Source organism: Copadichromis virginalis, linkage group LG20 (assembly GCF_057382275.1).
Source record: "Copadichromis virginalis isolate Kocher_CV1m ecotype Utaka linkage group LG20, C_Virginalis_male_GT1.1, whole genome shotgun sequence".
NCBI lineage: Eukaryota > Metazoa > Chordata > Actinopteri > Cichliformes > Cichlidae > Copadichromis > Copadichromis virginalis.
In genome coordinates, this window is record NC_140637.1 from 1,665,816 (window position 1) to 1,693,121 (window position 27,306).

General features: G+C 43.0%; 1 protein-coding gene across 1 annotated transcript; it reads left to right on the top strand.

Annotated features, from left to right (window-relative positions):
• The first annotated feature begins 2,957 nt into the window (after positions 1 to 2,957).
• Positions 2,958 to 14,846, top strand: LOC146683934 (protein Wnt-2b-A). Its single transcript, XM_085443253.1, has 5 exons — positions 2,958 to 3,626; positions 6,146 to 6,366; positions 9,207 to 9,484; positions 11,081 to 11,345; positions 13,645 to 14,846. Exons 1-5 carry the CDS (start codon positions 3,442 to 3,444, stop codon positions 13,872 to 13,874), a joined length of 1,179 nt encoding a protein of 392 aa, XP_085299379.1. The 5' UTR covers positions 2,958 to 3,441; the 3' UTR covers positions 13,875 to 14,846.
• Positions 14,847 to 27,306: the final 12,460 nt, after the last annotated feature.

Sequence of the window (27,306 nt, forward strand, 5' to 3'; positions counted from 1 at the left end):
AATCTAAAATGATCAGTATTATGATTATAAACAGAAGCTTCATGCACTCTGAGCTGAACAATATGGTCCATTTGAATAAAACTCAGCCTATAGAGCGACAACTCAGCCAATGGAGAGGCTACGATGTCCCGTTGACAGGATCCAATAGCAAGTTGCGTGAGATGGTGATTGTTCAAAAGCTATGCTAGAAGAGGAAAGAGGATCACTGTGTAGTTCACAGTTCAATTGTCTGTAATAAATGAAACAACAGAAGTACATGTTGAGATCCCCAAAGGTCATGGATATTCTTTTCTAACTCTTTTCCGTGAAGCATGGACGATGCTCTCTGGATGGGAAACCAGGTTATAACGTATTCAAAGTGCTTTATGAGAAGGCAAACAAGGAAATTGTCTTTAAACGCATCAGCGAGTGCCGTTATGCGTCTGTACAAATTTTACTGGGAGCAAAGGAGGAAGTGAGGTGACGTTCTTGTGTGGAGAAGAGGCTGGCGTGCGTGAATGGATCAACAAACAGAGAAGACTGCTGCTTGTTCCTCATTTCAATTTAACAGTCAACATGACGATGGTTAATCCCTAACTTTATCCAAGTATTTATTACTGTAGCCATGAAGATAACGGCCTCCAAACCTTAGTGAAGACGTCATTTTAACCCAAATCAGATGTCTTCAAAATCAAATTCAAACTATGCTCTTTAACAACACTTGATTAGGCTGCTTTTGTGCCTAAACCCAACCAAACCCTGAAAACCACAAAACGGATTCATTCCAAATACTGTAACACGTGTGTAACGCGCAGACAACAAAGATGTCTGATCAAAAAACTTATCTAGACAAGATGATTAAAAAATTGGACTTGTAGCAAATGAGTCACTTCACTGTTTCGAATGGAGTTCTTGGTATCAGTCTGGAAGATGTCTCAGCTTTTCCGTACGTCTTTGTCTCTCTTCCACCTGTCCCATCAGAATGGGAATCTGCCAAGCCTGACGACAGGCTGTTCTCCCTCCTGCAGCCTGCCAGGGGATGGGAATACACGCTGAGCTCATCCCTGAGCTGCCTGGCTGGTGGCATCCAACAACATACCTCTTCCACCTTCACTGCATGCCTCTAGGTCTCCCATTCGAGCCAGTCCTTTTTCCAGCAGCAACTTTTCCATCAGAAATTAATCCCAAGCAATTACAATTTATCGAAATATAATTTAACTAGATTAGTCCTAACCTTCAGCCTCTGTAAATCTCACCTTTATCCCCCTTTCACCTCAGCGTTTAAACAAAGCAACCCCCCTTCAGTACTTCTCTTCTGAGGAGATGGTTGCCAGATTGGACCCCGTACATCAGGGCAAACTTTTCTTCCAACTGACAAGGAGGCACTTGACTCTGTTATTGTTTATGAAGAGAAAGCTGGGGTCAAGTTCACAGGCTGGGAGAGGGAAAGAGAGGGAGAAAGTCTGTTCCAGCTCCAGCCCCAGGAGGGAAAGCATAACTCAGCCGTGTTTGTGCTTCCCTAATACCTTTTGATTTTGCAGAAAATTGTGAGCTAAACTGCAGTGCACAAATATTGCCCAGAGCTTAGCTTCTTTGCCTCACCTCGCGGCCTCTCGCAAACCTGTACCCACTCTGCTCTGTCTGGTCGTGCATGTGCTTCTCTCTGAAAACAAAGACAGTAGCTGCCTGTCTGGCCAGCTCTAAGCAGAAATACAAATGTCTACAAAAGTAGCTTAGCTTTAACACCAGCTTTGGCATAAACACAGGGAACTGTTTTCTCAAGCTTTTGAAGAAGTAACACTTTGCAGCAGCTATTGCTAATTCTAATAGTTTCAATTCCGACAGGGATTTTTCCCGATTTGTTTACGCGTTTGCTAGAATTAATGGGGTCAGCTGAAGCAACTGCGGTATTCCTATTTTCCAACGTCAGAGGCCTACAAATGTTCAGCTCCGGCTGATGAAAACTGAATTTGTGCATGTCAAAAAGTCAAGAAGTGGTTCTTGAGCTTGTGAAAGATCTCTGGATGCTTCCGAGGTCTTTTTATCTGTCAGGAGTGATTTGAGAGGATGACAGGACAACGGCCAAAACCTGAAGACAACACGAACGCACAAACAAACATGGGGATGAAGGTGAGAGTGGTAAACTCCAGACACAGTGTGTGTGTGTGTGTGTGTGTGTGTGTGTGTGTATCCAGCGCTGCCTCAGCACTCTCTGACTTACACATGTGGTTCGTATTTAAGCCGTAGTGCTGTTCCACTGGACGATTTGGCTCTGTTCTTCTAATCGCACATTCCCTGTTTTTCTCCTTCTGCTCGGCTTTAAGTGGAGCAGATTTCATAAATATTTAGGCGTAATATAATAATATGTATAATGACTTCTCTCACTGAACTACTTTATTTATTTATCAGCCTACAAATCATTGTAATTTATAACAATATCTGATAAACGTTTTTCTGGGCTGGAGGTTTATTTTAGTCTCTTTTATGATCGATCTTTCAAAATGAAGTTTTTGAAAAGGGCAGGAACAGCATAATAAGCAACAGGATACAGAAGAAACAGCACAATACTGGGTCACTAAAATTATTAATGACTGGCACACAATATGTGTGTTTTTTTTAAAGAAAAACATTTTAAAAAATAGTCTTTAAAATCGAAAACTCCTTTAATAAAAAGTAAAATATTTTTAGGATTGAATTATCTGATTTTACAGGGTTGTAAAACAAATCATTAGTTATAATCATTTCTGTCTGTGGTTACGGATCAACGGCGCACAATAGGACCCTCTCCACCTCAGCATCATCACCACCCCTCCACCCAACACGTACGCACACACACGCGCGCACCTTTCTCCATCCTTTTTAATATCTCTTTCCTCGTCAAACTCTGTAACCCCTTCTTCTGCCCAATGAGCGAGAGGAGCTATCAGCGCGAACCCTCCCTCATGTCTCTCTCTCTTTCTCTCTCTCAGCTCGGACACTGTCCACCGTGCACTAATAAAGGAGAGATCCGGTGCTAGCATCCGACCCAGCACACAGCCGACAGAACCGCAGTCTCTCGTCTGAAAACACTTGGCTCCAGCGCTGATTCGGACCCTACTTTTGCCCCTGAACCAAGTTAAAAACAAAACAAACAAACGAAACGAAAACAAGGATAAGTGTTTGTGCGGGAACTAACTACCGACACTTGTTGCTCGCCTCTCCAGGTAAACCTCCAGTTGGCATCCAGAAGCTCTCAGTGGAGAGTCTGGTGCGCACATGGCACCGACAACGCGCTCCTCTCTTTGCTGACAGCCGCGCTCCATGAAGCCAAACATTGGATAATGAGGCCTCCCTGCTGCACGGCTACTCTCACACCTCACAATATCAAGTGAAGTTTGGAGTTTCTTCTGAGATTTGATTTTTTTTGTGGTCTTTTTTGGTACATTTGGGCTAAAAAAAAAAAAAAAAAAGTGAGGAAAAGTCATGTTGGGGTTAAACAGGATTCCCAGTCTCCGTGCAGCTCAGATTCAGCGCTGTGGTTCGCCGGCGGGAGCTAGACTCTCACCCCGATCTTCTTCATGCCAGAACGCCGGTGCCAGTTCGAGGATTTATTGCGCGTGTCTGTTGTTGCTGCTGCTTGTGACGCCTCGGGTGGACTCCTCATGGTGGTGAGTCTGCATCCATCACACATACTGGCCTACCTGCTACACTGATTTATTTACTACATCATCATCATTATTACGCTAATGATAATTCAGCATAACGATTTTAAATAATACAAATGCCCACAAAATATAACGGATTATTCTAACGAAACTGAAGCTTTAACTCAGCTCTATTTTCTTTCCCTAGAAAACTGTTCAGGGATCCAAAGCGAGATCAACTGTAACTTATGAAGATTATTTTAATCGCTTTTTTTCCGAAAGCAAAAAAGAAACAAAACCCCCAAAAACCTTCATTCCAGCTAATTTTCCAGCAGCGAACAGAAAAGGCGGTTATGAGGGTTTGGATCAGTTAATTTATTATCGCGGACGCACTGCACAGCTGACAGTGCTTCTCTCATCGGAACTGATGGCAACATTTTAATACTCTCTTTTTCCCTTTCTTTTCTTTTTTTGTTTAGAAAATTTTATGCAGAATCTAAATGTGCTGGGTTGTAATAGTCGCATATCTGCCACCACAGATTGCGCTCACGACTGATTTTACGAGGTAGTGAGTGTAAAGAAAAACTCTTAATGCGCTTTTCTGTCATCGTCCAATTTAATTCCAACTGACTCGAAAATGAGCAAAGAGCACGACAGGACGTTAAAGTAAGAAAAAGAAAATCGTATGAGTTCATGAGTAAGGTTCAAACTTCTAAAATGCCTTTTCTTCGTGTCGGTGTGCTGGAATAATAATAGAGCGATAAACGTAATTTATGTCGGCGCTGTTGGCTGAGTGCGTGTTCGGCTCAGCTGGAGCCCGCATTGGACGAGGCACAGCAGTCATTAATTCACCAGGTACCACTCACAAACACACATGACTTCACTAAAACACCACCCAAACCAGCCGCGCGGAGCGTAGGCGAACGGGTTAAAAAATATCTCAGTGCCTGCGCACTAACATAAGTGAAAATGTCCATGCCTGTGAGTGTGTTTACAGGAGAAGTGTCTGTGTGTGGGCAGGCGTAGCGATGATGGAATGCCTAATAGTTTGTGTAGATTGAAAGCAGTTATGGGTAGAGGCTTTGACTTGGCATTACTGACTTTGGGTGGGATTCAGTGTGTAGGAGATATACTGCTTCCTCTAACTGTTCCTTATATTTATTCATAGATTTATTTGTTTGTTTGTTTTTGGTGGATGGCTGCTGAGTGGTGACATGGACAGATCAGGAGCTGTACCACCTTAGGGTGGGAGCAAAAATGTTACGGGCTGTTGTAGCCACTTCAGAAATGAGCAAAATAATATGTTCGATTTAATAAAATTGCTGTATATGTTCATCCGAAATGAAGACTTTGCTGTATTAATTGGGAGGGGACGATAAAACAGAGATGTGAGTGTGTGTTGCTGACATTCATCCTTTGTGCGTGCCTCTATCAGAAGTTTAACTTGGGTTCCTTATATGTAACAGAAAAGAAAAGTAATTTCATATTTACTTGGTCTGTTTTCTTTTTCTTTTGCATTAGTTACAAGTTCTGTCTGTGTCATTTAAAATCAGAGCCCAGCTCGGTGTCACCATGTCTCCCAGTCGTCTTCCTCTGGTGACCCACAGTGCAGCAAGTTGTTTTAGACCTGTGGATAATGATTTACTATCCTATAAAATCCACAAGTCCTCCTTACTCTCAGAAAGAGGGCGAGAGCGAAGAGAGAAAATTAAGTGTGAATTGCTGCTCTGGCACTTTCCTTTGATGAGCACTCTGTTCTTTTTTCCCTCCCCTCTAATCCCTCTCTGGGGAGTGTAGAGTCTCCAGTCTCCATCCTCTTGCCCGGCCTCATAAAACATGGCCACACAGCTACAGGCTCCCTGGCCTCTCCTCACTGAACCGCCAAAGCCTTGTGACTACGAAGCTGCAAGAGGTCTCGCGCTCACGCACACACACCGAGAGGCCTATCACAATTAGAGTTTATTCTGGGCAATCTCAATGCACCATTTATCTTGATAGGACATTGTAAAAGTCTGTTTTATTATGGCGAGGGAGAGAGACTGCAAGAGGCATGCAGGGGAACAGTGAGCAAGATGAGAGCAATCAGGCAGAGGACAGAGAGGAATAAAGTGAGTAAATGGGTTCTTAGTTTGACAGGGTTATTGGAGGCCCCAGACGTCCTGCTCTGATTTGTGACAGCATGATTTCAACTATGTCTTTGGGAAACATTTAAACACACGTACACACACAGGTCTTGTGGGGAGAGGTTAAGTGCTTATTTATTTGGAGAGCGGAGTAAATGGTTTCCACTCCCCTCCTACTCGCAAACCTTAAACTGTTAAGTGTAGTGAACTCTGACTTACAGAGGACTGGAACTGCTGCTCACCACCTATAGGTGCGTTTTTCCACTTGTGCCTACATGTTCTCATAAGGGCACCAGGGTTTAGCAATCAGTTACAATATATAATCAATCGCTCTTGCCTGCTGATTTTTGAGTACGCATGGCCAGGGGATGGTGGATTCAGTTTGAAATAGCTCTAAATGTGTTTGTTTGTTTATCGTAGGTATATCGGCGCACTCGGTGCCCGTGTAATCTGTGACAACATCCCTGGCCTGGTGAACAAGCAGCGGCAGCTTTGCCAACGCCACCCTGACATCATGCAGGCAATTGGGGAGGGAACCAAAGAGTGGATCAGAGAGTGCCAGCACCAGTTCAGACACCATCGATGGAACTGCAGCACACTGGACCGTGACCACACTGTCTTTGGACGTGTCCTGCTGAGGAGTAAGTCTGCGTGTGTGTGGAAAGTAAATGTGATGCCAGAGGGAATGGAGGGTGAAGCCAAGCTCTGACTGTGACTATGGGAATCCTCATTTTCACCTTTCTCGTTCAGTTTTTCTTCCTTTTCTTTCACTTCTCTTTGTTCTCTCTTGCTTTTCCTACTTTACGTATGCTAGTACGCCGTGTTTACAGTCAGTAATGGACTGTTGTAATGCTAATGCCTCATCAATAAACACACACACACATCAAGACGTGGAATTGTCGTCATTTGGTTTTTCAGCCCCTGCCAGAAATTTCAACTTTGCTGCACAGTCATGCATACACACAGGCACAGTCCCATACATATTTTTCTAAGGCAGCGGATGTGTAATTCATCCTCTTGAAGACCTTTACAAGTGAGAACAATCACCTGGTGATTTAGCATTGAAGATTAAATGATACGTTATTCATAATTATTTTCTTTCCCAAATGCTTTCTCAGCACTAAATGACTATTGTTGCATTCTGAATGTAGCATGGGTACAGGTACAAGGAGTGTCACTGTGATGCTAATCCTTCAAATTATATGCATGGATTATGCTTTTTGTTTCACTTTGTTGCATAGAAGGAAATCCTCCATTAGCAGCTGCTCACTGTTGTGTCGGGGCGCAGGTTGTTTGTCTCCGCGAACTCGGTTTCTTTTTTTTTTTTTTTTAAATGACATCAGAAACAGCAGTATGCGACATTACGTGATGGCAGAGCTTCAGTTCATCCTTTGTCATTTTTTTTTTTTTTTTTTTTTTTTTTTTTTTTAATAAATAGGACAGGGGGAATGAATGAGAGAAAGAGGGGGAGAGAAAGAAAGAAAACCAAAGGGGAGAAGAGACGGTGAGAAGGGGGGGGAAGAGAGGGAAAAAAAAAAGAACTCCTGGGTCACCTGTATGGAGAAAAAAAAAAACAAACAAACAAAAAAAACAAACAGAGGAGACAGCAAACAACAAAGAGCAACATAATAATAGAGAAAACAAAGCACCATCACAATAAACTAGCTAGTCATAGATATCAATATTTACTAAATAATAAACGATATTGTGCAGCACGCAAGATAGACAGCGCACAGTGTGCTTTGAGGCAGCAGCCAAGAAAGCTTTAGTCCGCGTCTGTGAATACCCATGTGTGCATACCTGTGTGGATCAGCATGCTTGCATTCCAAAGGTTTCTCCATGTAATGATCTGCGAACTCGGTTTCTGACATCACTGACTTTCCGTGGCCTGCTACTGCTATCCCAAGCATGTGTGGGGGCTGATGATGCATGGAACAAAAAGTAGCAGATATGGAGATAAAGGCTGCATGTGTGTGTGGGGTGGAGAGGAATAAACAGTAATGTAGATGTAAATATTTAGAGAGATATTCTCACTGTCAGACAAACATCGCAGGTTTGAAAGATGACCAGCAGTGCCCTCCCCAGCCCTCTCCCACATACAACCCCGCCCCACCCCCACTGCCCCCATCTCCTCACAGACGAAATGGGACACTCCAGTGAATACAGAGCATGCAGGTTGGATCGCACAAACTCTTCAGGAGCAGGGTGAATGTGAAGTGTCCCACCCTTAGTTAGCTAAAGTGCTGGTATTTTCATTTCGTGAAACTTAATCCTTTGACACATTTTGAGAAGAAGGTCTCGCTTCACTAATGCAGCTAGGTGCTAAAAGCTTGAAATGCAAAAGCGCTTCTGATGAATGCAGTCAGCATTACTGTATCCTAGCTTCTTCCAGGTTATCAGACAAATGCAAGCATCTTTAAAAGGAGGGCGCACGCGGTGGTTCAGCTAAAGATATGAAGTGCAAATCAAACATGAACATGAGAAATAAACCTGAGCGCTTTTCTAGCCTGAGTGCGTTGGATCAAAATGCAAATGTCTCAATTACGGTTTATACTTCCAGGAGCTGAATGTTCTAAGATGATGCTCACTGAGTCCATCCAACTAATGATTTTTGGATTTCTGTTAAATGCCACTTGTTTTCTCAGGGCGAGATTGTGAAATCATTAGGGCTTTTATCTTTATCGACTTTCATGGCTAATTTCTGTTTAAATATCCTGACCTGGGCAAACTGACAGACCAAATAGCCAAGTTATTGCTTGTGAAATTCACTAGCAGCCAGTTTTAAAAATAGAGATTAACGACCTCATTTCAGTTTCACTTCAGGTTCTCCCGTTTGCTTTGAACTTTGAGCACAGAGACACCAAATAAAAATGGTTTTTATCCCGTCGATAAACTGTCTAAAAATGAAGAAGCTCCTTGCCTCTTGCTGCCATGTTTTTTGGATTGTTCATTCCCGGAGGTGCTGCAAAAAGCAACTGTGACCAAACACTATATCTAATTCTCTCTGTGTCTTTGGCCAAACAAAAGATGAGTCATATTCTAAAGAACGAAAGAGACCAGAAAAGAACAGATGAGCAGAGCAATGGTAGATAATGCTGTCATGACATCACCCTGGCGCTGATTAATGGGGTATCACTGTGTCTGTATTCAAACAATTTATGTGAGCAGAGGAGAGCCCCACAGCTAGGATTATTTCCATGATAATATTTAAACAGAGCTGGTGTATACTCTACTTTAAGCCTGATATGCCCTGTCAGCTGCACCTTCAGTGTCCTCATACCTAGGCCCTGTCATAGCATTATGTATATTTGTGTATGCATGATAACATGTGGGCTGCAAAGTCTTTGGAACTCAGAGAATCTATTGCATGGCATGATATGAGTAACTGCAGTTTCCGTATTCAGAAACGGATTATGTTATTCTAACCTCTACCCCCATCTAACCTCTGTTTCTCATTTGGCTTTTCTGCTTTTACTCTCAGGCAGCCGTGAAGCAGCATTCGTCTATGCCATCTCCTCAGCAGGAGTAGTCTACGCGCTCACTCGAGCCTGCAGCCAGGGGGAGCTGAGGACGTGCAACTGCGACCCACACAAACGCGGACGAGATAAAGACGATAGAGGAGAATTTGACTGGGGTGGCTGTAGCGATAACATCAACTACGGGATAAAATTTTCCAAAACCTTCATAGATGCCAAAGAGAGAACGGTCCGAGATGCTCGGGCACTCATGAACCTACACAACAACCGCTGTGGCAGAACAGTAAGTGTGTGACTGCTATGCATTGAGACACACTGAACATAAGGAACCCCTGATGTGGATGTTTCAAGCGTACATTTAACAACATTTAAAAGCAAACAGACACTTTCAGTTTTATATTCGCGAACTGGATAATCATCAGTGGCTTTCACAGTTACATTGTTACTGAATCTACATGTGAAAACTATGGTGGCCCTGAAAGGTTAAAAACACTGCTGATTAAGAAAACAGGAGCAAAATAGAAAAATGCTGCAAAAGCACAAATAAACATATTAAAGTTCAATAAAACACAATGGAAAAAAAATCTCACAAAAACAACCCAAAGAGGGAACTCAGAACTTGCATGTCAGAATTCAGGAGTGACTTCACTCCCGAGTTAGCGCGTTACAGCGCTAATGGTAAATGGCCTGTATTTGCATAGAGCTTTTACTAGTCCCCCCTAGGGACCCCAAAGCACACACACATTCACACACTGGTGGAGGCAGCTACAGTTGTAGCCACAGCTGCCCTGGAGCAGACTGACAGAGGCGAGGCTGCCATATCGCGCCATCGGCCCTTCTGGCCAACACCAGTAGGCGATAGGTGAAGCGTCTTGCCCAAGGACACAACGACCGAGACTGAACGAGCCGGGGCTCGAACCGGCGACCTTCCGATTACAAGGCAAACTCCCAACTCTTGAGCCACGAGCGCCCCGTGGTAAAGTCTTAAAAGTGAAAACAGGATTTGTTTTGGTTATTAGCAGGATAGAACCAGTCATGTACAGCCAGCAATGCAGCATATTTGCTCTTTTCCACTTAAAAGCACGGCTGCAGCACCTTCATGCATAGAGCCTGGTCAGTGCTCTGTGTATGGCTTATTTAGCAACTCACAAATACACAACAGTTGCAAGTTTTAGAGTTTTAGTACTGTTTACATTCACTTGGACTGTTGGGACTTAGGGTTGGTGGGGGTGTTCCAGATTAAGATTTTGACATCTTATATAATCTGGAAGAGCACAACAACAAATCAATAATTGTATAACATTTACACACAGTCTTATTAGAGTCTAGTGAATAAAACACACGTTACCCTGCATTTCTTTTTCTCCCTCACTACTCCAAACATTCTGTCTCAGTGCGATCCTTCACATGTTTTGGTTTTTGTCACTTCTGCAGCTGTTTCGTCACATTAATGTCTCTCAAAAACACTTCCATTGTGTTTTGTGTGTTTTTGCTGTTTTTTTTCTTAAATTGCAGTGTGGTTGACCTCTCAGGGCCACCGTAGAAACCATCTAGGCAGAGATGAAAACGGTGTTGTCTTTAATTCTAATCCGATGTGAATCGGATTCATTACAAAATTCAGTAGAACATCTCTTTCTGGAAATGGCATCCAGCCCCATGGTAATTTGCTGATGGCAGTGACGTTGGGAAATTCAGTAAAAAACAAGCTAATTAACTCAAAATCTGAGCTAACAAAGCTAAAACTACCCACAAGACATTGGGTGTAGTAAGAGGTGCATTTAATGAGGAAATATGTCATAATTTGCATAAAAGAAAATAAAAATAAAAAATCCTGCAGAGGTGCTGCATTCTGAGAATTTGCAAAATCTCCTTCACTTAGGCGGTGAAGCGCTTCATGAAGCTGGAGTGTAAATGTCACGGAGTGAGCGGCTCTTGTACGCTACGGACATGCTGGAATGCTATGTCAGACTTCAGGAAGACGGGTGACTACCTGAGGAGAAAATACAACGGGGCTATCGAGGTGATGATGAATCAAGATGGGACAGGTCTCACTGTAGCTAACAAGGACTTCAGGAAGCCTACCAAAAATGACCTGGTGTACTTTGAGAGCTCCCCGGATTACTGCCTGCAGGACAAAGCAGCAGGTAAGACGGCAGAACTGAAAGACGGGGAAGCATTTTCTCATGGATGTTGATGGATTGCCCCGACTGTGTTATGTTTTAGTGGTGTTATGTGTATGCTGTGTGTATACTCATGCATGACTAGTGTGTTTGTGTGTGTCCGTGTGTGTGTGTGTGTAATGGTAGTCAGATAACACAGCCTGTGTGATGTCTGTGGAAGCTAATATCCTTGTACCCTGGGGAAACAGCCGTTGACGGCCGTGACCACCTGACCTCTGTCAGTCTCTGTCAACGCACACACACATATACACATGACCCCATGGTCCGGGGATGTCTTCATCAACCTTTGCACAATGCACCTGATCATTTATGTCCGTTTCTGATTGGCTCTTTGATGGATGCATTACTATCAGACAGTTTTTGGGGCACTGACATCAATGCCCGCATCACCGAGAAGCTCTTCCCAGTTCTCCCTCACCCTTGCTCCCTTTGTCTGCCTTTTCCTTTGCCCCTCATCTGTCCTCCCCCTCTTTCTCACCTTCCCAGTGGAATCCACAGCCTAGGGACACAAGCAGCTAATTTAATTTCTGTCTGTCACAGTCTCTCTCCCTCTCTGTCTGTCTGAACTAAGCATAGCTGGAGGCCAAAGTGGGCCTCAGAGTGTGAGAGCCTGTCTGTCTGTCACGCTCCACTGTCCATTTAACCCGCACACACACACCCATACACACACATAGGGTGGCTTCAAAGGGAGCAGTGGCTTGGGAAAGGCAGTGTAACTATAGGCCACTCTACCAACACCGCATAGTTGTGTGTGTGGGTTTGTTGTTCTACGGGCAGCTTGTTGTGATAGGTAGCAGTTCAAACAGGGAGCTTCTCACACCAAACATGAGCGCTAATCTCGTTTGGGGTGACTTTCACATAAGACACAGACGATATGAAACAGCAACGCTACGATACATTCACTATTGGCCAACACGTTGCACTGATCAAACCTCTGACTTCTGTTGCAGAAATTAAAAAAAAGATTATTATTTGTATTACAGTGATTGCAAAGGCAAAGATAAACGTGTTTATGGGACGTACTTAAAGATGGTGAATTTTTAAAAAAAGTAAATTGTTGTACTTACATATTTCTGTTTTTAGCAGCCAGAGTACCTATCTTCTGATCATATCTTATTGTATTTCATTTTTGTTTTATAATTCAGACATGCAGCTCTGCCTCTTTGTTGCGCAGCCACGTTTCTAATAAAGATTTTGGTTGCTTGAAAAACAAGACAAAGATATTTATCAGATGTTCAACACATTGGATCCAGGTGTGCTCCTGCAGGGCTGACGTTACCTGCTTGCCTCCATGTTTATCCTTGTGCCAGAATCACTTCATACCTTCTATGGCACAATTTTCATCCTCTTTATACTTCCCAAAGACAGTTTGCTTTGGCAGGTGATTGGTCAGCCATCGGGAGACGTGACCTAACTGCTACATGCTCTTCCTAATGTTTTTCCCCGTTGTCTCGGTCTCGTTATGTCTTGCCACCTGATGGAAAGTATCTGGCGAGAGGGCTGCTGGGTGTGCTAAACTGTGTGTGCTTGAGAAATGTCTCTTTTTAAAAAAAAAAAAAAAAACCAAGATGCTAAAGGTTTAATTTTATGTTTGCAATATATTTAAAAACAACCTGGATAAGAGTCATGTTTACCACTGTGTTATTTCACCTCTTCTTCTAGCAGACTGCTGCAGATCTAAAATGTTTTCCCATTCTTGTTAGATATCAAGGCCTCCTTTGCATCATTTTATAATGCGCTGAATGTTTTCTGCACTGCAGGCAGCCTGGTGGGGCCGTGTCTTCCTGAAATAAGCAAGTCATTGCCTGAAAAAGACTTAATTTGGACAGCAGCCTATGTTACTCAAAAACCTGCAATATTCTTATATATATATATATATATATATTATAAGCTCTAAATTATGTATTCATTAAAAAAAACATACACAATGTCTTAACTTTTTAGGAAATTAAGTTTTACTTTTGCTGACAGCTACTAACAAAAGGAGCCAATGCGTAAATGCAGCCATGTTGCGACCAGATGAATTTCAGATATGAAAATAGGAGGGGAAGACAAAAAAGAGTGTAGATAAGGATGACTGAATTATGATCAATCTAAATAATTCAGAACACTTTTAGTGTATGGTATTTTATGCACAAGTTGAGACCTGTAAATCATCAGCGTGACTCTATCGATATCTGACGACAGCCTTGTGTTTAGAGCTGAGTAAGTAGCAGAGAAGTGAAACGGGACCAGTAAATTCTGTTTTGCCATTCTGTTGCAGGTTCCCTGGGCACAGCCGGACGGGTCTGCAATAAGACATCGCGCGGCACAGACGGCTGTGAGGTCATGTGCTGTGGGCGTGGCTACGACACCACGAGAGTCAAGCAAATCACCAAGTGCGAGTGCAAGTTCAAGTGGTGCTGCTCTGTGGAGTGTAAGGACTGTGAGGAAGCTGTAGACATACACACGTGCAAGGCTCCCAAACGAGCTGAATGGCTGGACCAGACCTGAGGACACGCCCCCTACGCTCCCTGCAAAGCAACCCCGCCCCTTTCCCCTGTGCAGGATATCCTGTGGAACACGGCATTCTGGGAAAGTTTGTCCAAAAGTGCTCTGGATCTCCGCCTTCCCCTTTCCCGCAACCTCGACTCAATGCATGGCTTTTCTCCCCGTCTCTGTGAAAGCACTAGAATTCAGTACCCGTCAATATGAATTAATACCCATTAGCCCCTGTTTGTGAACGGCCCTGAGACTGAACTGCTGGGATCAGATGAACAGTGATACCACCTTTGGGGTTCAGGTGGGTTAGGCTTTCACTGAAGACTCAGTTGTTGGGTTGAAATGGTTTGCTGCTTTCATGATGCTTTAAAGACGAATTTTGACATTAACTGAGCCTTCAGACATATCCAGTATTATTACAACAACATCATATACTCACATAACGTTGCTTCGTTTTGGGGGAAACACACTTTTACCTAAAAAAGAAAACGAAAAAAAGAATACTAGGTTGGACTTGGTAAGTGCAATTTGAGTGGACATCTGAGTGTAAGTTTGGCTGTGTGCGGCCAAGCAGTCCAAACAGAGGACTAACAGACGATGGAGACACAGACATTGTGTTATTGGAACTTTGAATGCGACTGCGAAAACAAAAAAACAGAAGAAGAAGGAAAAAAAGCTGTTTAAAGCGATTTATTTAAGCTGTAAAGTGCTGTTTGGTTTCTCTTTCGAGGAAGACGCTGCACTACATTGGCTGACAAAAGGAGAGAGAAGAGCACTCCCATTACTGTGATTATCTGGTGTGCTCCAGTTTTCAGCTTGCTGCTGAGAAGAAGATGAAGAAAACCGAGGCCTTGATGGCTGTTCAGTCACACCAAACCATAACATCAGACAGATTTCACTTCTTTGCTCTTCATCTTGCTTGTATAACATTGTGTATATTGCCTTATCTAAGCAGATGTTCATATGAAATATATGGTGCATTAGTCTGACACTGGAATCCTGGTTTTTTGTTCAGATGAGCATATTGAGGCTGCAGAGCCAGTCTGTAAACATTACATGCTGTCATAACGTGCATAACACACACACACACACACACACACACACACACACACACACACACACAATGGAGCACTAATAATACAATCTATGTCAGTACAAAGGCTGATTCTGTGTGGGTTGGGGAGGGTGTGTGATATCAGTCAAGGGGAGGGAAGTGTTTGATTAAAGGCCCAGCTTAAACCCCAACCCCTGCTGGCCCTATCCCACCCTGCGCTATGTGGAATTCCAGGTGGGTCCCAGGCTAATGACTAGATGGCTGTAATTACCCGGGGCTGTTGATAGCTGGTGATTGGACATGGTTGTGCCACAGAGGACCTAGTGTGGGCTCCTGCTGGGACCACATTTAATCAAAGGCTTCTTGGCCGGCTTATCAAAGGGAATACTTTTCCAGCAATCTTCTTTGCTTCAGCCCCCTCAGCTCCCCAGACTCTGTCCAGTTCAGTCTCAGTTATATTAGAGAGTCCAGAGACTCCCGATAAGATGTACGGGATATCACATACAAGAACAAAAAGACCTGACAGATAAAGCTTTGAACTGCTGCTTCTTCACCACAGCTAAAATTTGTCTTATTACAATTTTTTGATGCAAGGTTGTAATACCTGAAGCTGTTTCAGAAACCATCCGTTCTTCTCCTCAGCCCGGAGAGATCATCTCTGGGCTCTCTGCATCTGCAGGCTGTGGTCTGGAGACCACAGTGGTCTTTTAATAGCCATGGGAGGCCAATATCATTAGATAAGATAAGCTTTATTGTCCCTTAGGGTAATTTTATCAAGCCATTCCAGTCACTGAGACTATTCTAGTGCCAGCGTCCGGTGGCAGAGTCTATCTGTGTCCTGGATGCCAGGCTGGGAGCATTCCAGTTCAAGAGTATGACAGGCAAACCATTACTCTTTGCTGCTGGCAGGCAGCAAGAAGAGAAGAGGGAGGCTGTACTAACTGAGGGGACAAATAAAGCATCAAACAACACAGAGGGTTTAAAGGATACATCATTTTCTTGGTCAGCTTAGATCCTTTCCTGTTTGGTTACTGGCACAGTAGGTTAGGATTACTCACTAAATTAACTGCTGCATTTAGGATTTTTTTAAATTGGGTAGCTTAACTAACACAAACAGTAAGATGCAGAATAGCCAAAGTAAACAAACCAAAAGTAGGACAAAGATCCGTCACATTTTAGAGACTGCACCGCTCATCTCGAGGAAAGTTTTTGGAGGTGGTTGGTTTTCCAGTACAGCGAGGAATTATTTCATGATTACTGACATTACAGGTGTGCCAGCGTGTTCTGACTTCCAAATAAAGAAGCCCCCCCTTTTCCCCTGTTGTAGCAGCGCTTGCCATGTTTCCAGTTCTCAGCAATTAACTTAGTGGGCTATTATCAAAATCAATACAAACAATGGCCAAAGCTGTAACATAAAATCTAGGCTGTAGTAAATCAAAGTTATCCGTTAATCCCGTAAGGCCAAGTAGCCTGACTTGGATCACTGCTTTGAGAGGAGCTTTGTGGTAAAGTCACAAGGTACAAGCGCTGCTCAGATGGAGCTGAATTTTCTGCATTTTCTCTTTAAAAAGCGGAGAGCGTTCAAACTGGTATAATGAAAAATGCTGCTGTAAGTGTCTTTGGATTTTTCTCTCTCTCGCTTTTTTTTTTACAGTTTTTTTTTTTTCACATTTTCAAAATTTTTGAGTGTTTTTTCATTTTAAACACTTGCTCTATATTTTCTCTGTCTTGCTCTCTAAACTCCTCCTGTGTCTCAGTACTGACAGTTAAAAAGATTGATAAACCTTATGCCCCGGCTGTAATGCGTGTCAGTCTGAGCTCTGGGAGCCAAATGACAACAACTCTGAGAATAGAGAATGAACTCCGGTTACATATAAATCCGTGAACACTCATGCTAGAGGTACATAGGCAGAACTTAAGCTTACACTGGAAGAGAGATTTTAATGACAGTGGGGAGGAAGACGCTGACTTAAACTGGTAGATTTAGGAGAGAAAGAAATGTATAAGGTTACCCAGAGAGCTGGCGGGCATGTTTATCAGCAGATCCTAATCTGAGCCAAACTATGCTCCTCACAATTCATCATCATTACCCGCCCCGTGTGGCACATCTCTTTGACCGCCCTCCATCCACCTCCCCCCTCCCTCGACCACCTCCGATACAGGCGTCCTGTTGGTGGGAATCTAGCCGGAGATCCACCTTGGGGGTGGTCTGGGTGTCGGCCATGCGATCTGTTTTGCACACATATTCACATGTACGTACCTGCACGCTTGTATAGCACCCCATCACTGCTCCCTGAACTACCCTATCACCTGTCTGGTAAAACCCTCAGCGTGTTGGCGGTCCTTCCTACTGTGTCACTCACCGATCATGACCAATGCATCGCAACATACAAGTGTTTGTGTGTGTGTGCAGTGGGATGAGTTTACGCCTCAAGGCCAGAAGGACCTGTTTTCAGGTTTAACGTGAGTCTAGTAAGGTCGGGGGTCATGAAGTTTAGGCGTATTAACAGAAAAGCTCTGGCACTGTGAATGACCAGCAGCGATTTGCTGCCTGTTGACACCTCCTAAACATTAAGAGCTTGCTCATGTAGCTAAGCTCTCCTCAGGCTGGCCAGCAATGAGGTAAAGCTATTCAGGAGAACACCTGCTTTGCTGGATTTAAATCTGGCCTGCAGTGAGCTGCTCACTCTTGTCAACTCCTTCACTCATCTTTTATTCTTTTGCTCTGCCTCTATTTGATGTGGTGGGTGTCAGCCATTAGGTATTACACGGTGTAGCTTTGCAGAAACACTGTTGGATTGGAGGGCCTTTGGGAGCAGCAGGAGGTGCAGATTTGTTAGGGAGCTCAAACTAATATTTACGTGACCTCCTGAGACCTGCCTGAGGAGTGTAAAGACAGAAAGGGAGGAAAAAAGCACGAGTATGAATTGATGTGTGCTTTAAGTGGAAAAAGGGATTATGACATTAAAGATTTATCTGCTGAGATCCACTGCAACTGCCCTCCAACCCCCAAATTGTCCAGTTTTTCACTAACTGCTGCCTTTGCTCAGCCGCTCATGTAGCTGAGTGACTGCAAAGCATTGTGGTACAGCAGTGCAACGCCAAAACTATAGTCAACACACTGGTCTGAGAGGCTTGCCAAATCAATTCTGGCAAAAAAACCTTTCCTCTAAACTTTTTCTTTCACACATACTGTTGTAGATGCAATATTTCCCTTGCTTTTGCAATTTGCTCCAACTGACGCATACAAGCATATGTCAGTGGACCTAAAGGAATTTTCCAGAGCAGAAAGCTTGTTTGACCTGGTCCATCATCAATTTGTCATCACTAATATATTCGTGATTTAACTCCTGACTGCTGGGCCAGAAGTCAAGCTTAGTGTTGGCTTGAAGAATACACAGGCGAGAGCTCAGTGCTGAGCTGGAGTCAGACAGTTAGAGAGTTAGTCGCGGTGAATTCTTCACCGTACAAGGTGTGGGCTGCAATGTGACGAGGTTTGTATATGTGTGTGACAGTGAGAGTGTGTTTATCTCCCTCCCTGTGTGGGGATTTACAGACACACCTCGCAAGGCACAAACAACAGTGACCTGGAAAAATAGCCGAAATTCCACCAACATACCAGGAAATCTGGGGTTTAGGCTGACAATACACAAGCAAGACAGAGGTGTGGGAAATGGGAGAGATACAGGGTCAGGGTGTAGGCCTCACAGATACAGATACCAATGAGTGATACCAGCTGACTCACACTGATGCTGACACTAACAGTGATAGCATGGCTACCTGAGTGGCATTGACAGATAGATCCTGGAGCGCACACACAATCACGGCTTCTAATTAGCATGTGATGTGCCACAAAGCTATCCTTGTTCCTCAGACTTCTGGAAGTGGGAACAATATCTAGTGTTACCAGTGTTACAAACCGTCCAATCTGATCTTAGTAAAAGTCCCTTTTTTGTTGAGGTAAAGTAGTTTAACTGCACATTTAATCTCTGGGATTTCTAATTTTCATAAAAAGAAGTGAAATTTCAATAATCCCAGCTTTTCTACATGATAAAGAAATGCTTTATCGTGCAATGTCGTGGTTGAGCTGAGAAACATTTGTTAGTAGGACTGAAATTACTGTCCTGTGATTATAAAAAGTTTCTGTTAATTCACAGAAAAATTCCTATTTATTTATTTATTTTACTGTGGAATTGTGAAAAACAAATTTATATAGCCAAAAGTGGAAAAACATGACTTTCCACCTCATTTAATTGATTATATGTTACTTAATCACTTTGGTGTAATGTGAATGTCCATGTGGGTGAGATTGGAGTTTTTGCTGGGTCCATTCTGGCCCCTGGGCCTTACGTTGGACACCTCTGTTTTAAAAGATCTCAATAACAATGTTAAGAGGCAAGAAAGTAAAAGCATCCACTGGAGTGTATACCTGTACTCAAACACGTTCACAACTGTGTGTTTGTTGATGCTGAGAGTGGTGTAGATGTGTCGAGTCACTGGAGTCAACATCCCTCTGTCAGTCTCCAATCGTCCTCACCTTCAAAAACACAAACCACTGAAGACACACACAGTTTCAGCCATGTGACGGATCCCAAACTCTGACCGCACAAACAAACACTCTCCATGTGGAATGTGGGAGGCTGTTGTTTGTGTTCGGAGGTGCACATTTATCCAGTGTTCTTTCCCCAAACGCTCTGTAAATTTGCATTGGCACAGAAGTCGGTCCATACACACAATTACAGAAACCTGACATTATCTTTAGCTTTATGTCTGTTTTACTTTTCCATCTACAGCCATTTGCAGAAGCAGCAAGCCTCCCTGCTTCGCCTGTCGTGATTTCACCTTCTACCTACATTGAGACAGTTGATCAGGAGCAAGGACACGGTACAGTAGCCCCTATCGCTCAGTAAACAGTGGTAAACAGAGCAAGCGCTCGGCATGAAATGGAGGAATACTGCACACAAAACATTTACATAGAGCTGCCACAGGAACAATATCATTTCAGTTTTACAATAAAGTGCTGGCCTAACAAAAACAACTGACGGAAACTCATCTGTCCCTCTGCCTGTTCGGAGTGACTTGTTTATGCTCTGGCCTCCCACTCTGTGTAAGGAGATAATTCAATCAAGTATAATAGAGCTTTCACACGAGCTTAACCCAGCTTCAATCCTAATGCTGCCGGACCAAACCTGGAGCCTGATCTCATATATCTAGCATTTCATCCTGAACCACAGCAGCAGATGAGAGGTTTTAAAGTTACTGTTCATAATTTGACATTAATAAAAATCAGAGGATGTAGTTTTACTGCTAAACAGTGAATCAGTTTAATGTTGTTCTAAATTAACATTCGTGGTTTATTTGGAAATTAAAAAAAAAACACAACTCAAAACTAAAGCAGTGTGGAAAAGATGACATCATAACGCAGTGCAACAACCTGCATTATTGCAGATAAAGGTTTAGGTGGAAAATAGAAGCTTTGTGTTGTGACTGGTGCCCCAGTGCCTGAAAGAGTGGTGGTATTTTAAATTGCACCCAGGGGCACACCACACCTTCTTTTGGCAATACTCCATTGTGTCTACATCTCTCTCCAGTAACTACAGCCAACTACTGACATTGTTTTGATCCATCTCAGAATGGAAAACTGTTCCTCTCGTGCAGAGAGTGTAGGGGCAGCCAGCAGCACTATAGTTAGTATACATCATGCATAACACATGGAACTTATGAATGTGTTGTATATACATTGTTCATGCACAGACCCATGCCCACAGTGTTACATGCAACTGATAAATTATCTAAAAGAACATTTCGTCTTATCCTCCATATATGTTTCACAGTTGCAAAACCTGTGCAGCAGCATGCAAGTTCACTAAATCACCAGATGCTCTATTCAAACACATGTGCTATATGCAAACACTAAAACTGGGTCATAGAATTGAATTTATGGCATCTGCATGATGGACGCCTCGATATTACGGTAAAGAAAGCTGCAAGCTGGAAAATTATTTGAGACATATCAGAAACGTTTTCCATTCTGGCAACATAGAGGCATAGATGTTAACTGCACATGACTTTTATGCATGCACGTGTTAAACACGAGAGGGTAGCGTGATTTTGTACAATGCTAAGATAAAGCGCACTCACATCTTCATTACTGGCTAAGAGATCCAAATCTATCAAGTGTTTGAACTGGGATAGTTTAGAGGAGAGTAAACAACAGTCTAATGTGTTTATCAGGCACTAAAGCACACACCAACAGCTGTTTACCACACAGAGAGCCAAAACGCATACAACAACAGCACCAAGGACATGCAGTCTGATGGCACTGCACAGTATAAGTGAAAGGTGATGTTGAGAGGGCTTTGCCTTTGAAATGTTTGGGAGAATGTGAACGCATAATTACCCCCCATGTGAATATCCAGCTGCTGCAATATACCACTATCGTTTCAACAGAGAAAGGGAGAGTGAGACCTTAACATTTCCTACTCTATAGTGCCAGTCAATCAACAAATTGCCTAATGCATTTTGACAAATAAATACAGTGCCAGACAATCAACCAGAAGGAAGAAAGTGAGGCATGCAGCCATGCTTTAAAATAAAAACTGATAAATTAACTATGCATAGAGTAAATGCTTCTTACAACTGGATTTAATGAAAAGAATGCCAGGTTACTTCAAAGACATAATTTAATTCAAGGCATAGTTTCTTTAAATTCAGATGTGGATGAAAATGACATAAAAACAATTTCCTAAAAGTAACATTCTGTATGTATCATAAAAACAAAACACTAACGTTTATGGCATGAAACCATGTTCATCCATTCTGAATAATGACATGCTCCAACATACGATCTGAGCATTATTCAAAAAACCCAAAACCAAACCAGTGGGATGTTTTGGGAGCTACTGTATGCTAATTTGCTGTGAGCTGGATGAAAAACAAAATGCTTAAAGCCCGTATAATTAATATGCATTTTCTAAACTCAGTTAGTCTCTTAGACTAACTGAGTTTAGTTTAATGGCTTAAAATAGCTTGCATGGCATAGTTTAAAACTCATAAAACCTCACCAACCAGCCACTTCAAAGTTACTAGTCTTAACATTAAAACTTGTTTTAAGACTGCGAGTGGAAAAATTGCATTCAGTGGTGGGAAACACTACCAGACACTGTTTGCATAACCTGTGCAGCAAGCAAAGACTGAAAAGTTAGAACCAGCGCTGGTGGGGAGTTAACAAAGCACCACACACCTGCAAAACTGCATATTGTGCAGCAAAGTTAGAACAGTTGTGTGGTGTAGGTGCAGCTCTTCCTGCTTCAGATGTTAGTGCTAATACCGATTTCATTAGGTACCTGTCTTTAATGCAAATATCTAATGAGCCAACCACATGGCAGCAATTTAGCACATTTAGGCATGAAGACATGGTCAAGATGAAAAGCTAAAGTTCAAACTCACTGTCAAAATTAGGAAGAAAAGTGATTTAAGTGACTTTGAATTGTTGTTGGTGCTAGATGTGCTGGTGTGAGTATTTCACAAAATGCTGATCTACTGGGATTTTCACATCTCTATCCATCTCTACCTGACTCTAGGGTTTACAGAGAGGTCCAAAAAAAAGTGAGCAGCAGTTCTCTGGGTGAAAAGTCTTTGTTGATGCCAGAGGTCAGAGGTGAATGGACTACTTTCAATTGATTAAAAGGCGAGAGTAACTCAAATAACCACTTCCAAAGTATGGAAAAGAGCATCTCTGAATGAACAGCACATCGATCCTACATCAGATGAGCTAAACCACATGGGGGATATTCCATAAGGGGATGTTTTCTTGCCACAATTTGGCCCCATATTACCACCTGAACATTGTTTAAGCCTACCCGAGTAATGTTACCTGACTATGTCTATCCCTATATGACTACAGTGTACCTATCTTCTAACGACTCCTTCTAGCAGGATAGAAGCTCAAATAATCTCACACTGGTTTGTTGAACATGTCAGTGAGTTCAGGACACTGAGTTATTGAACTGAGAGCTGGTGACTGTCCAAAACAGCACTTTTGAGATGAGGTTAAATGGGAGTTTGCATCATGGATGACCAGCTGACAAGTTTGCAGCAACTGCTTGATGCTGTTATGTCAATGTGGACCAAAATCAGCGCCCTGTTGAATCTATGCAAAGAAGAATCGAGACGGTTCTGAAGCCAAAAGGCCGTCCACCCTGAAGCTGTACCTAATAAAGAGGTCAGTAAGTGTATGGACGGATCAAATCTTCTTCAGTTCGACAACCTGTCTCAGCTTATTTATATTCTTAAGCAACATTTGACAGCAGACTACATTACTAACAATCTTTTTTTTAACCAAATAATAAAATATTTTTTCATGTTTCGACAGCACTATCATGTTTGTCTAAACTGTGCACACACAACTTGCTTTGGTTACATGGAACCAGGCTGTTTTGTCTGGGCTGTGTAACTTTCTATAACCAGGTTAGCCTTTTCACATGTGGAGATTTACACAAATTAAGTCATGAGATTAAATACCATTTGTTATTAAATTTAGTAATTTTTATCTTCTTTGTTTAATTTGACATGTGAGGTTTAGTGTTTGTATATACTGTAGTCTGTGTGCGTGTGGGGGGTGAGTGAAGGTGGACAGTTGCAGTATTTCAAACAGCTATTTTTGTCTGTCCTGTGAGCAAGGACCTCCCGCACTGCTGTTTGTAAGAATATTTTTCATGCTTAGGTTAAATAACCAGGTTGTTTAACACAATCTCTGAGTGAGAGGAAGCCTGAGAAACTTTTCCTGGAGGAAAAGTTTACTGGTAGTTAGGGAGAGAGGTGACGATGAATCAGACGATCAGCGTGTAGCAGTGTGGCTTCATGCTGAGAAATAGCACTGGAGATGTGATGCTTGCTTTGAGAGTGTTTATGGAGACGTACAAAGAAGGTAAGGAGGAGTCGCACTCTGTCTTTGTGGATCTAGAGAAAGCATATAATAGGGAGCCAAAAGAGGAGCTGTGGTACTGCCAGGAGTGGGACAGAAGTATGTGCAGGACATGTATGAGGACAGAGAGACAGGGGTGATGTATGCAGTAGGAGTGACAGATGGGTTCAAGGTGGGGGTGGGATTACATCAGTGATCTGATCAGAGCCCCACCTTGTTTGACATGGTGACAGATGAGGTCAGGCAAGAGCATCCTGTGATGTTTGCAGATGACATTATGAACTGTAGGGTTAGGGTTAGGCAGGTGAGAGAGAGCGAAGACGGAAAGAACAGAGGAAGTGAAGGTGGATGAGTTTCATTTCCTGGGGTCAATGGACAGAGCGCAAGAAAGGTAAAAATGAGAGACAGACAGGGTGGAAATAGTGGAGACAAGTATCAGAGGGGATTTGTGACACAAGGACAGAAGGTACTGAGATCTTCAATTACGTACTTTGGAGATATTGGCACCAACAAAAGGACATGAGCCTGAGCTGAAAATGCTAAAATTTCTATTGGGAGTGACCCAAATGGAAAGGATTGAGCAGTTTGGAGACAAAGAGAGAAAGATAAAGCTGAGATGGTTTGGATATGGGCAGAACAGGGATAGTGGGTATATTAGTCATGGATGTTGAAGATGGAACTGCTAGACAGGAAGAAAAGAGGGAGACCAAGTCAAGAGTGAGGAAGATTAAAAGGAAAGTACATTACAAGTCTTTATATGACCTCTACTTTTTTAAGATTGACATTTTATTTTACAAATTAGAGATCAGAGGGATCCTGGATGGCATAAAGAGCATTTTTGTGGCATTTACTGTATGTTATCAAATCTGTTTGAGCCACATATTTTCTGTAGGATATGATGGTTTTAGAACTGACTGAATCTCTTTCCCTTTCTCTTTCTCAATATGTAAGAAGAAAGGGGCCAATAAAATCACAGACACAGCACATCCAAATCCTATTATGTGATTAATATGAAAATCCAAAATGCAAAATTGGTGTAAATGAATCAATCTGTTTTGCAAATATGAGTGGAATCTGCATGCCACGTGTGCAATTACCCAAGAAGCAAGCACTGGAGGCCTGGTTGGGAATCTTAGAGCAGACCATGTTCAGATAGTCTGATAAATGTTATCTGCTAAAGCCTGCATAGATTGCTAAGGCCGGTTTCTATAGCACCAAGGATCCTTCGTGCCTCTCTCAGGCCCTGTGTGTATACTGTCAAAAAACAGTATCATCTGGCATCTCCAGACATCATTATCACAACCATCGACTGTCCAGTCCTCACACACACACACGATCATTACCTTTAGCGATATGCAGCACTCCGACAACTGTAAGGACGGCGGTAGGTTGAGGGGGTCTGAGTGTGGGACCGAGCCCAGAAGAAAGAGGCCTCTCTGGTGTGAGGAGGGCAGGATCAGTGTGGCACTCAGCCCTGTCTGGATCCAGTAGTGAGTGTGATGCGAGAGGGGATGGTAGGAGATAAGTCCACTTCACCAAACTCAATGGGACACTTCAGCAGAAGCACAGCTCTCACCCTGAGCACCGTCTGTCTGAGAGTATGAAGGACAGAGACTTTCATTTGATTACAACAAAATTCAAATGAAAAACTGCTTACTTGTGTTAGTTTGTATAGTCATTTATGGTCTGAGTAGCACCATATAGTCCAGCGATGGTGCATCTAATAAAGGCAGCATCACTGCAGAGGATATTTCATTTATATAGGTACGTACAAGCATTTAAGTGTGTGTGCGCACAGTGACAGAGACAGATTAGGTGTCTGAGAGGGACAGATGGCCTTACAACCAACCTCCACTCACTCATTGAGTGAGATAAAGAGCCACATTCTCTCTCTCTCACACACACACACACACACACACACACACACACACACACACACACACACACACACACACACACACACACACACACACACTCCATTGCTGGCATCCAACCAATTGTGTGGAGAAATAACTCAACCCTTAACATGAACAAATAAGTGTGGATATTAGGCCTGTGCTGGGTCCGCTGAAAAACTGTAGATTCATCACAAGCTTCAAACAAACAGATTAGAAGACGACCGTCGTGGTATTCAAATGGACTTATGGGATTTGTCCGTGTATATACTCGGCCGAGCTGTGTGAGATTCGGGAGGGTTAGCAAGTATGAGAGTGTTTGTGTGTGTGCCAAAACAGTGACAGGACATTCTTCTACAAACAGGTTTTCAGCAAAGCTCTTATCTCCTGCTCTCTCCTCATCCATCCCCTTGTTTCGTCCTCTCGTCTGCTGGAAGAAACGCCTTTTGATTACATTTCCATCACAAATACGCTTGCAAAATGCAGCCTATTTCTCAGGAAGACAGCGTTGTAATAGGTAGACGCTTAAACCAGATATAGAACAAATGACGGACAAAGTCAAGCAGCATTACTGGTTTGTGAGTGTTTTGGGAAGGTCTGTGTTTCCGGGTGACCCCAGTGGCCCAGTCTGCCTGTCTATTAGAGCCGGGGCTATTAGACCATCAGAAAGTGGGAGCATCCCCTCTTGCCATGGTGATAAGATCAAGGCATTCCGACAGCCAAAGCGGTCATTACCCTGCGCTCTAGCCCATAATGTTCCTCTATTAAAACACCCTGTTGCCATGGAAATGCAGCTGTGGCCATTTAAGTCATTTCTTGGCCCTGCTGTCTCTCTGGGTCATTGACACACACGCACACAAACACACAATGCGCTGACATGTCGACTGATAAACATTTACACATGCACGCTGCTATCTGGGGCACTGTTTCCCTCCAACACGCACAGCAGAAACATGCACAGGTCCTGCTGTCTGGGCGTCTGGCTTATGTGGGGTCACGGCTGACCGGGCAGGAAGATGGTGAACATGGATGTCAGACGGTACAGTAAGACAGCCTGGAAGGCGGAGCCATTGTTACAGAATTTGGCTTCAAACACAGTCACAGACGTAGTCAAGTAGATGGATAGGAGGCTGACAGAAACACACGACAGATGCGTGCACAACACAAACACTGATCAGAGTAAACAAACACGTCGGGATGCTCAGAAGATTGTGTCAAACAAAGCCGACCCCCCTGTTCCACTAATCCTTTGGTGTCATCAGTAGACACCTCCTACGCTTGCACACACTTACAAACACACACACCAAATAATTCTTATAAACCACCAAACTCGACATCTTCCAGAAAAGCTTACCTAACCCTAATGAGCATACTGTAAAGCTCAGGTTTATTGAACTCAGTTCATCTCTGTTCTGCTTTTTTCTAAATGCACCAACTTTCAGAGTTTTGCTCTTAGTTTAGTTGTTCTTAGCCCGTCTTGGGGTAGGGAATAACATTATAGTCTGTGTGGTGAGGGTTCATCAATAGCCCTTCTTGTTCTGCTACCTTAGGCTCAAAATCCTGAAAAAC

Bases quoted from the DNA above. Each gene is read 5' to 3' on its own strand.
- LOC146683934 (XM_085443253.1), top strand. From the start codon at position 3,442: ATGTTGGGGTTAAACAGGATTCCCAGTCTCCGTGCAGCTCAGATTCAG. The intron at 3,627-6,145 runs GTGAGTCTGCAT...TGTTTATCGTAG, and splicing joins CGGGTGGACTCCTCATGGTG to GTATATCGGCGCACTCGGTG. The intron at 11,346-13,644 runs GTAAGACGGCAG...ATTCTGTTGCAG, and splicing joins CCTGCAGGACAAAGCAGCAG to GTTCCCTGGGCACAGCCGGA.